At 58.1% G+C, this 11,145-nt stretch overlaps 1 protein-coding gene across 3 annotated transcripts; it reads right to left on the minus strand.

Annotated features, from left to right (window-relative positions):
• Positions 1-779: 779 nt before the first annotated feature.
• LOC132326839 (shootin-1-like) lies at positions 780-11,020 on the minus strand. Of its 3 annotated transcripts, none has more exons than XM_059845541.1 (16): positions 10,903-11,020; positions 10,481-10,542; positions 9,835-9,895; positions 9,160-9,254; positions 8,862-9,027; positions 7,682-7,758; positions 7,004-7,085; positions 5,961-6,055; positions 5,261-5,407; positions 4,333-4,447; positions 3,645-3,753; positions 3,433-3,482; positions 2,777-2,886; positions 2,638-2,694; positions 1,164-2,007; positions 780-1,056 (listed from the first exon to the last, which is right to left on the minus strand). In XM_059845541.1, the coding sequence occupies exons 1-16, from the start codon at positions 10,940-10,942 to the stop codon at positions 920-922; spliced, it is 2,247 nt and encodes a 748-aa protein (XP_059701524.1). In that variant the 5' UTR covers positions 10,943-11,020; the 3' UTR covers positions 780-919. The 3 variants fall into 3 exon arrangements, with proteins under 3 accessions (XP_059701524.1, XP_059701523.1, XP_059701522.1); XM_059845540.1 differs by having other exon boundaries at positions 2,638-2,691; positions 10,481-10,563; positions 10,903-11,016; XM_059845539.1 differs by having other exon boundaries at positions 10,481-10,563; positions 10,903-11,016.
• Between the last annotated feature and the right edge of the window lie 125 nt (positions 11,021-11,145).

An 11,145-nucleotide genomic window follows, 5' to 3' on the forward strand; every position in this document is an offset into this window, starting at 1 on the left:
AAGGGTGGGAAATCCTGGGAAAATCTTGGGAATGGAGGGTGGGAAATTCCAGGAAAGGAGGGCGGGAAATCCTGGGAAATGAAGCAGGAAAATCTGGGAGAGGAGGGCGGGAAATTCAGGGAATCGAGGGTGAAAAATCCTGGAAAAATCTTGGGAATGGAGGGTGGGAAATCCTGGGAAATGAGGCGGGAAAATCCCAGGAAATGAGAGTGGGAAATCCTCTAAAGGAGGGCGGAAAATCCTCGGAAAACCCTGGAAGAGGAGGGTGGAAAATCCTGGGGAAAAAGGGTGGGAAATCTTGGGAAAGGAGCGCAGGAAATCCCGGGAAATGAGGGCAGGAAAACCTGGGAAATGAGGCAGGAAAATCTTGGGAAAAAAGGGTGGGAAATCCTGGGAAAGGAGGGTGGGAAATCCTGGGAATTGAGGGTGGAAAATCCTGGGAAAACCCTGGAAGAGGAGGGCAAGAAATTCAGGGAATTGAGGCTGGAAAATCCTGGGAAAGGAGCACAGAAAATCCTGGGAAATTTTGGGAAAAAAGGGGTGGAAATTCCTGGGAAAGGAGACAGGAAAATCCTGGGAGTTGAGGGTGGGAAAATCCTGGGAAATGAGGGTGGAAAATCCTGGGAAATCCTGGGAATGGAGGTCGGGAAATCTGGGAAATGAGGGCAGAAAATCCTGGGGAAAAAGGGTAGAGAATCCTGGGAAAGGAGGGTGGGAAATTCAGGGAATTGAGGGCAGGATATCCTGGGAATTGAGGATGGGAAGTCCTGGAAAGGAGGCAGGAAAATCTTTGGAAGGGAGGGTGGGAAATCTTGGGGGAAAAGGGTGGAAGACCCTGGGAACTGATGGTGGGAGCATCCCGGAAAATGAAGCTGGAAAATCCCAGGAAAGGAGGGTGAGGATTCCTGGGAAGCGGCTCCTAGGCGTTGTCCCCGCTGTCCCAAACCCAGCGAGGGCGGGGACGCGTCCTGGGGAGGCCACCAAGGCCCCGGGGCCGGAAGGGGACACTGGCCGTGTCCTGGTCCTGGTCCTTGTCCTGGTCCTGGTCCTTTTTTCCTGGGAAAAGCCATGACAGGGATGGCAGCGGGGGCAGGAGGGGACAGGAGGTGGCAGCTGCCGATGTCACCTCCGCGCCCTCCTTGGGGACATTCCCAGCTCCGTACCCGCGTCCGGCTCCTTCCCAGCTCCGTCGCGCTCCTGTGCTCCCGTGGAGTTCCTCATGGAGTTGGTGCCCATGGAATTCCCCATGGAACTGGTGCCCATGGAATTGGTGCCCATGGAATTCCCCATGGAACTGGTGCCCATGGAATTGGTGCCCATGGAATTCCCCATGGAACTGGTGCCCGTGGAATTGGTGCCCATGGAATTCCCCATGGAACTGGTGCCCATGGAATTGGTGCCCTTGGAATGGTTTCCCATGGAATTGGTGCCCATGGAAATCCCCATGGAACTGGTGCCCATGGAATTGGTGCCCATGGCATTGGTGCCCATGGAATTCCTCATGGAATTGGTGCCCATGGCATTGGTGCCCATGGACTGGTTTCCCCTGGCATTTGTGCCCATGGTATTCCCCATGGAATTCCTCATGGAATTGGTGCCCACAGAATTCCCCATGGAATTCCCCATGGAATTCCCCATGGAATTGCCCGTGGCATTGGTGCCCATGGAATTGCCCGTGGCATTGGTGCCCATGGACTGGTTTCCCATGGAATTGGTGCCCATGGAATTCCGCGTGGCATTGGTGCCCATGGACTGGTTTCCCATGGAATTGGTGCCCATGGAATTGCCCGTGGCATTGGTGCCCATGGACTGGTTTCCCAAGGAATTGGTGCCCATGGAATTCCCCGTGGCATGGGTGCCCATGGACCGGTTTCCCCCAGAATCCCCCATGGAAGCGTCCAGGGCCCGGCGGCGCCGCTCCAGGATGGATCCCAGCTCCAGGACGGATCCGCGCTCCTGATCCCGGCTCTTCCGGCTGCGCCTCCGGCTCGGCCTCCGCAGGGCACCCTGAGACACACGGGGTCACCAGGGGAACACCGAGGGGACACCGAGGGGACACCGAGGGGACACCGAGGGGACACAGAGGGGACACCGAGGGGACACTGCAGGGACAGCGCGGCAACACCGTGGGTGTACAAAGGGGACAGCTGAAGGGACACCAGGGGGACGTGATGGGGACAGCATGGGGACACCACGGGGACATCGAAGAGACACCACAGGGACACCAAGAGGACAGTGAGGGCACACTGAGGGGACATCAAGGGCCACCAAAAGGATACAAAGGGACACAAAGGGGACACCACAGGGACAGAATGGGGACACTGCAGGGCGGGCATGGCAACACCATGGGGACACTGTGGGGACACTGTGGGGACATCAATGGGAGGGATATCAATGGGACATCAAAGGGACACCACCATGGGGACCCAAAGGGGACATCATGGGGACACCAAGGGGACACTAGAGGAAGACCATGGAGGCATGATGGGGACATTGAGGGGACACTGAGGGGACAGCGTGGGGACCTCGAAGGGACATCATGGGGACTCCATGGGGACACAAAGGGGACATCAAAGGTAACACTGAGGGGACAGTGTGGGGACATCAGAGGGACACCAAGGGGACAGCGCTGCCCACCAGGATCCCCTGCAGCTCCAGCGCTGCGCTCCTCCTCTTGCTGGCCACGGAGTCCTGCTGGAAATCGGGAATGGCTCAATCCCGGGAATTCCTGCCCCCGGGAATGCCAGGCCTGCCAGCCCGCTGTCCCCGTTGTCACCTGGCACGGGGGTGGCCTGGCCCTGGCTGGCCGCAGGACGATCCCGGTGCGGATCCGCTCCAGCATCTCCTGCACGGCCCGGGCACGGATGTCCTCGGCCCCTGAGTCACCTGCCAGGGTGGCACCGCGTGTCACCTCCCCGTGCTGGTGACACCACTCAGGTCACACTGAGGGTGGAGCTGTCACCTCCCCCGTGCTGGGGACAGGGCTGGGGACACAGGGTGGAGCTGTCCCCTCCCCTGTCCCCAAATCACCCCCAATGGAGCTCAGGGACCCCTGGAGTGCCCCTGTCCCTGTGACACCTTGGGGACACTCCTAATGTCACCCACCCCCCCCAACCCGGTGGCACTTTGGGGACACTCCCAATATCCCCACCCCCCTGTCCCAGTGACACTCTGGGGACACTCCCGATATCCCCACTCTGGTAGCACTCTGAGGACACTCCCGATGTCCCCACCCTGGTGGCACTCTGGGGACACTCCCGATGTCCCCACTCTGGTGGCACTCTGAGGACACTCCCGATGTCCCCACCCTGGTGGCACTCTGGGGACACTCCCGATGTCCCCACCCTGGTGGCACTCTGGGGACACTCCCGATGTCCCCACCCTGGTGGCACTCTGGGGACACTCCCGATGTCCCCACCCCTCAGGACTCACTCTGCTCCTGGTTTTTCCGTGCCTTCCTCTGCCTGAGGGCGGCCAGGGGGCTGCGGGGGGGACAGGAGGTGACACCGGAGGGGACAGGAGGTGACACCTCACGTCTGTCACCCCGTCCCCTCCCCTCCAGGGGACAGTCAGGGTGGGGACAGCGGTTTTCCAGGAATATTCCAGAAGATTGATTGGAAAAGCCACCGGGATGTGTCACCTACTCGGCGGGGACAGTGGTGGCAGCGGGCGGTGGCAGCGGTGGCGGCGGTGGCACCTCGGGGTGGCTCTGAGGTGGCGGCTGCTGCGCCAGCTGCTCCCGGAGGGATCCCACTGGAATGAGGCGGGATCGGGATTGGGGATCCCTCTGGAATTGTCCGGAATCCCCCTGGAACCCTCTAAAATCCCCCTGGAATCTGTCTGGAATTCTTCTGGAATGTTCTGGAATCCCCTGGCATCATCTGGAATTCTTTGGAATCCCCCTGGAATCTTCTGGAATCCCCCTTGGAATCTTCTGGAATCCCTTTGGAATCCCCCTGGAATTCCTCCAGAATCTTCTGGAACCCTCTGGGATTCTTTGGAATCTATCTGGAATCCCCCCAGAACTTTCTGGAATTCTCCTGGAATCCCCTCTGGAATAATCTGGAGTCCCTCTGGAATTTTCTGGAATCCTGTTGGAATCCTCTAAAATCCCTCTGGAATTCTTTGGAATCTGTACGAAATCTTCTGGAATCCCCCTGGAATCCCTCTGGATTTTTCCTGTAATCCTCTTAAATCCCCCTGGAATTTTTTTGAATCCCCCCTGGCATCGCCTCTGGAATTCTTTGGAATTTTCTGGAATCCCTCTGGAATCCTCTAAAATCCCTCTGGAATCCCCTGGAACCCTCTGGAATTCCATGTGGAAATTCCCACCTTCCTTCTCCAGCCCTTCCAGCCGCTCCCTCAGCTCCCGCTTCTCCTCCCGCTCCTCCTCCAGCGCTTCCCGCGCCCGCTGCAGCTCCTCCCGCTCCTGCTCCAGCTCCTCCTCCTGCGGGATGTGGGAATTCCGGGATCTGGGAAAACCCCAAGGACGGCAACGCTCCCCGACCCTAAAATCGGGAATTTGGGGAAAAACTCCCGGCGGGTTTTAGGGCAAAACTGCCCCCGCTGTGGGATGAGGTTCCATCCACACCTTGGGAAATCCATGGGGGGAAATCCAGGGATGGAAATCCATGGAGGGAAATCCATGGAGGGAAATCCATGGAGGGAAATCCATGGAAGGAGATCCATGGAGGGAAATGCATGGAGGGAAATCCATGGTGGGAAATCCATGGTGGGAAATCCATGGAGGGAAAATCCATGGAGGGAAATCCATGGAGGGAAAATCCATGGAGGGAAAAATCCATGGAGGGAAAATCCATGGAGGGAAATCCATGGAGGGAAAATCCATGGAGGGAAAATCCATGGAGGGAAATCCTTGGAGGGAACTGCATGGAGGGAAATCCATGGAGGGAAAATCCATGGAGGGAAATCCATGGAGGAAAATCCTTGGAGGGAACTGCATGGAGGGAAATCCATGGTGGGAAATGTATGGAGGGAAATCCATGGTGGGAACTGCATGGTGGGAAATCCGTGGTGGGAAATCCATGGAAGGAGATCCATGGTGGGAAATCCACGGTGGGAAATCCATGGAGGGAGATCCACGATGGGAAATCCGTGGTGGGAGATCCATGGAGAGAAATCCATGGAGGGAAATCCATGGAAAAGCAGCACTCCATGGAATAGTGGGAATGGAGAGGTGGGATCTGGATCCCACTGTCCCCTCCCCGCGATGTCCCCAAGCTTGGGGACAGTCCCTCACCCGCTGGCGCCGTTCCTGCCACGTCTCCTCCAGCTCCCGGCTGAGTTTTTCCAGTTCCTGGAACGCTTCCAGGATTTGGGAATCGGGCGTGGCGCTCCTCAGCAGGATGGAGCTCTGGCGCTTCGCCTCCTTCTGCTGGACCAGCATCTGGGAGCGGGGGTGTCACCTCAGTGTCACCTCCCTGTCACCTCGGTGTCACCCTCTGAAGGGGCTGGTGGTGATCCCACCCGGCTCCATCCCAGGAATCCACAGTGGGAGAATTCTGGGATCGTCCCATTCCCTCGGGATGGGTGCCAGGGATGTGGTGGCACACCATTTTGTCACCTCCGTGCCACCCTCAGCGGTGTCCCCAACCCCTCAGTGTCACCTCGGTGTCACCTTCTGGAGGTGCTGGTGGCTCCATCCCGGGAAACCGCAGTGGGAGAATCCTGGGATCGTCCCATTCCCTCGGGATGGGTGCCAGGGATGTGGTGGCACACCATTTTGTCACCTCCGTGCCACCCTCAGCGGTGTCCCCAACCCCTCAGTGTCACCTCGGTGTCACCTTCTGGAGGTGCTGGTGGCTCCATCCCGGGAAACCGCAGTGGGAGAATCCTGGGATCGTCCCATTCCCTCGGGATCACCCCATTCCCTCGGGATGGGTGACCCCACTGTCACCTCCGTGCCACCCCCAGCGGTGTCCCCAAGGCCTTGGTGGCACCTGGTGGGCGAAGGCCTCGGCGTGGCAGCGCAGGTCCTGCTCCAGCTCCAGCTGCTCCAGGGCCTGGCAGTAATCCTGGGTGACAATCTGGGACACTGCGGGGACAGCGGGGTGGCACCGGGGAAAAGGGGGGGAAGAGGGCAGGAAATGGGGGAAAAGATTTGGGAAATGGGAGGGAAAAGGGTGGGAAAGGGGTGGGTAAAGAAGGTGGGAAACGGGGGGAGAAAGGGTTGGAAAAGTGTAGGAAAAATAGGAGGGAAAGGTGGGAAAAGGGAGAAATGAGGGGTGGGAAAGGGGGGAAAAAGGGTGGGAAATGGGGGTGGGAACAGGGAAAAGGGAGAAATGAGGGGTAGGAAAAGGGTGGGAAATGGGGGAAGAAAAGACAGGAGAGGAGGGGGGAAAGGTTAAAAAAGGGTGGGAAAAGGGGGAAATGAGGCATGATAAGAGGGGAAAAGGGTGGGAAAAGTTTGGGAAATGGGGGGAAAAGGGTGGAGGAAAAGGTGGAAAATGGGAGAGGAAAAAGTGGGAAAGAGAGGAAATGAGGGGTGGGAAAAAGGGGAATGAGGGGTGGGAAATGGGGTGGGACAAGGGGGAATGAGGGTGGGAAATGGGGGAAAAGGTGGGGGAAAGGCAGAAAAAAGGTGGAAAATGGGGGAGGAAAAGGGGGGAAGTGGAAGGAAAGGGTGGGAAAGGTTTGAGAAATGGGAGGGAAAAGGGTGGGAAATGAAAGGGAAATGAGGTGGAAAGAAAGGGTGGGAAAGGAGGGTAAAAATAATGGGAAAAGGGGGAAAATGGGTGGGAAATAGGGGTGGGAAATAGGGGTGGGAAAGGGAGGGAAGAAGGGTGGGGAAAAGGGGGGGAAAAAGAAGAAAAAGAGGAAAAAAGGGGAAAAAAGGGAGGGGAAAAGAGGGAAATGAAGGTGATGCCACCACGGGCACTGGGGCACGGCCACCTGCCGTGGGTGGGGACACCACGGGCAGCTGCCAGCCATTGGTTTGGGGTGGCACCGGTGGCACTGGAGGGGACACGGGGACACTGCTGACCTCTCTTGAAGGACCTCAGTGCCCTCTGGCTGGCGGCCAGGGCCGCCCGCAGGCGCTGCTGCTCCTCCCGCTCCAGCTCCAGCTGTGCCGGGAAAATACAGGAAAATATGTGAGAAATCCAGGAAATATCCGGGAGAAAATAAGTAAAAAATCCGTGACAAATCTGCAAAAATCTGCGAAAAATCCGGGGGAAAATCCGGGAGAAAATCTGTGACAGATCCTCAAAAAAATCTGTGAAAACGTTACAAAAAATCCGTGAATAATCAGGGAGAAGTACAGGAGAAATCTGGGAGAAAATCTGTGACAAATCCGCGAAAAATCCGCGAAAACTCAGGGGAAAAAATGGGGAAAAAATCAGTGAAAAATCTGGGAGAAATCTGTGAAAAATTTGCGAAAAATCCAGAAGAAATCCGGGAGAAAATCTGGGAGAAAATCTGGGAGAAATTCACAAAAATGTCCTGAAAATTTTCACGAAAAGTCTTGGAGAAAATCCACAAAAAAGCAGCAAAAAATCAGCAAAAAGTCTGGGAGAAAATCCACGAAAAATCAGTGAAAGATACACAAAAAATCCGCAAAAAATCCGTGAAAAATCCCACCCTGAGCCCTGGGACATTGTGAGGAGCTTAATCCCAAAAATCCCAAAATGGGAAAGGGGGGTTCGGGCTGGTTTTGGGGTACCTGGGTGTGCAGGTGCTGCAGCTGTGCCTGGAGGTCCCGGTGCTGTTCCAGGAGCTGGGAGAGATCTTCCTGTGTAGCTGGGGGAAAAGTGGGAATGAGGGGTGGGAAATGGGGAAAAGGGGAAAAAAGGGGCAAAAAGGGGGAAAAGGAGGAAAAAGGGGAAAATGAGGAGTAGGAAATGGGGAGAAAAAGTGGGAAATGGGGGGGAAAAAGATTGGGAAAGGGGGAATTGAGGGCTGGGAAATTGCGGTGGGAATGGGGGAAGGGGAAAGAGGATGGGAAAGGGAGGGAATGGGAGGTGGGAAAGGGTGGAAAAAGGGTAAAAAAAGGGGGAAAACGGGGGTGGGAAATGGTGGGGGGGAATGAGGAGTGGGAAAGGGAGATAAAAAGTGGGAAATGAGCGGGGAGAAAGGTTGGGAAAGGGGGAATTGAGGTGTGGGAAATTGGGGAAAATGTTGGGAAAGGGGGAATTGAGGGCTGGGAAATTGAGGAAAAGGTTGGGAAAGGGGGGGAGAAAGGTTGGGAAAGGGGGAATTGAGGGGTGGGAAAGGGGAAAAAAGGGCTGGGAAAGGGCAGTGCAGCCCCCCCCCCCCCCCCCCCCCCCCCCTGAGCCCCCCTGGTCACCCCATCCCCCTGTGTCCCCAAAATCCCAATTGGAATCTGCCTCTGCAATGGCATCCAGCGGGAAGGAGGCGTGACAGCGGGGTGGCACCCCTGGGACACCCCCAACACCCCCAAGGGTCATCCTAGGGTAGGGTCAGGGAACTTGGGATGTCCCCACGAGGTCCCCAGAGGCTGCTGAGAGCCGGAAGTGGAACCCTGGGAAAAGAGGATGGGAAAGGGGAAGCGCTGGCGGTGTCGGCGACCGCGGTTGGATTTCGGTGTCGCTTTCGCTTGATTTGACCCAAAATGGGGCCTGGGAATGTCCCCAAGGCTCGGTGTGGGGACAGCCTGGGATTTGGGGACATTGGGAGGGGGACAGCGGGGCAGGGATGGAATTGGCATGATTCGGGATGGGATGGAATGGGGATGGGATGGAATGGAATTGGTATTGGGATGGGATGGGATTGGGATGGGAAAAAATGAGATGGGGAGGAAATGCAATGGGATGGGAAGGAGATGGGATGGGATGGGATGGAATTGGGATGATTTGGGATGGGATGGGACACCCCAGGCTCACCTGGGAGCTGGGCAGGGGCAGGGAGCTCCTCCAGTGCCGCCCCTGTGGGTGTCACCTCCTCTGGAGTCACCTTGGGGGTCATCACAGGTGTCACCTCCTCTGGGGCCACCTCAGGGGTTCCCTCGGGTGTCCCGGCCAGGCTGATCCTCTCCAGCCGCGCGTTCTCCTGCTCCACCAGGATCCCAGAATCCCAGGATTGGGGCTCCCCCTGCACCCCCTGAGCTGGGTGTGCCTCAAGGGTGCCCCAGCACTTTGTCCCCACGAAAGGACAATTTTGGGGACCTGTCCCCATCCCCACCTGGGCACTGAAGGCCTGCGCTCGCTGCCAGCTCTGCTGCTCCAGCTCCACCTCGGTGTCCAGCGCCGCCAGCTCGGCCAGCAGCGCCTGCGACGCTGAGGGTGACACCGGCGGTGACATCGGGGGTCAGGTGCCACCAGCGTGGCCAGAGCCCGGCCAGGGCACCCGGGAGTGGGGCTGGCACTGAGCCAGGGTGGGGATTTACCAGGGGGTCAGGGAGGTGCCAGGGACACTGGGGACATGGGGATGGGACAGGGGGATGGGACATGGGGATGGGACGTGGGGATGGGACGTGGGGATGGGACGTGGGGACGGGACACGGGGATGGACATGGGGATGGGACAGGGGGATGGGACATGGGGATGGGACAGGGGGATGGGACAGGGGGATGGGACACAGAGATGGGACACGGGGATGGGAAGTGGGAACGGGACATGGGGACGGGACATAGGGATGGGACACGGACAGGGCATGGGGATGGGACATGGGGATGGGACAAAGGGATGGGACATGGGGATGGGACAAAGGGATGGGACAAAGGGATGGGACATGAGGATGGGACAAAGGGACAGGACATGGGGATGGGACATGGGGATGGGACAAAGGGACAGGACATGGGGATGGGACATGGGGATGGGACAAAGGGACAGGACCCCAGGAAGGGTCAGGGCTCACCTTGCTCCAGCTGGGCCAGCCGAGTCTCGGTGTCATCTGGCACCGCATCTAGGAGCAGGTGCTGTGATGGGAAAAACGGGAATGAGGCTCAGGGTTGGCACAGAATTCCATTGGCATGGAGTTCCATTGGCACAGTGTTCCGTTGGCACAGTGTGGCAAATGTCACCGTGTTGGCACAGCGTGGCGTTGTCATGGCACGGAACGACCCTTGGAATGGAATTTTGTTGGGATGGAATTTTGTTGGGATAGAATGGCCCCTGGGGTGGAATTCCATTGGGATGGGATGGCCCTCGGGATAATGCCCTCGGGATGGAATTCCATTGGAACGGCGCTGTTTGGCACTGGCACCGCTTTGGCGCAGAATTCCATTGGCATGGCATTCCACCGGTGTGGAATTCCATTGGCCTGGCACCAGCGGGGTATTCCATTGGCATTCCACTGGCACTGGCAGGGTATTCCATTGGAATTCCATCATCATTCCATTGGAATTCCATTGCCGAGCCCTGAGCCACCCGGACACCCCCAGTGCCAGGGACGCTGTGCCTGTGTCACCCCCGGAATCTGGACACAGGGCACCCCCCCCATCCCCCCGATTTATGGGATCTGGAAGGGGGAATCCAAAGGAAAAGGAGCCTGGAAGTGATACCTGTCCGGGAGCTGCCTCCTCCTCCTCCTCCTCCTCCTCGCTGCTCCCGGACTCCAGGATGGCTGCAGGGACCCGAGCCAGGACTGTGGTGACACCAGGGGTGACAGTGGGGGACAGGACGGTCCCTGGCACCCCCGAGTGTCCCCTCTGCAGAGGGGGGACACAGCCCTGGGGTCCCCAGTGTGGCACTGGGGACATCCCTTGACCCAGGGCTCCCGGCTCCCCCTGGACCGTTCCCACAATCCCTGATCCACTGGGGAACACACTCAGGAATCCGAATCCTAACCCCTTTTCCTGGGACAGGACCCTCTCCCCAGCCAATTCCCCAATCCTGAGGAAGGAAAATCCTCCCCAGCCCCCAAATCCCAGCCCCCCAACCCCACTGGTGACCCCCAAAAATCCCCCACGAGGTTCCCCCTTACCCGTGAGGTGTCCCCCGACTCCGTCCCCAACCCAGGCCATGGCCGGGGGTCCCCAAATCCCCGAGATCTCGGGGTGCCTCCCTCTCCCTGGCGCTGCCTCCTCGTTCCTGGAGGGAAGTGAAACCACCCTCCCCTCCCTCTCCCCTCCCTCCTCCCTCCTCCCGAGAGGCCCCGATCCCAACAGGGGGAAGCGAAACCCACAGTAGGATGTTGGGATTGTCCACGGGGACTTTTCCCCTAAAA

Source organism: Haemorhous mexicanus, chromosome 4, assembly GCF_027477595.1.
Source record: "Haemorhous mexicanus isolate bHaeMex1 chromosome 4, bHaeMex1.pri, whole genome shotgun sequence".
NCBI lineage: Eukaryota > Metazoa > Chordata > Aves > Passeriformes > Fringillidae > Haemorhous > Haemorhous mexicanus.

Bases quoted from the DNA above. Each gene is read 5' to 3' on its own strand.
- LOC132326839 (XM_059845539.1), bottom strand. From the start codon at position 10,942: ATGGCCTGGGTTGGGGACGGAGTCGGGGGACACCTCACGG. The intron at 5,408-5,960 runs GTGCCACCAAGG...CCCCGCTCCCAG, and splicing joins CCGAGGCCTTCGCCCACCAG to ATGCTGGTCCAGCAGAAGGA. The intron at 3,754-4,332 runs GTGGGAATTTCC...GCCTCATTCCAG, and splicing joins GGAAGGGCTGGAGAAGGAAG to TGGGATCCCTCCGGGAGCAG.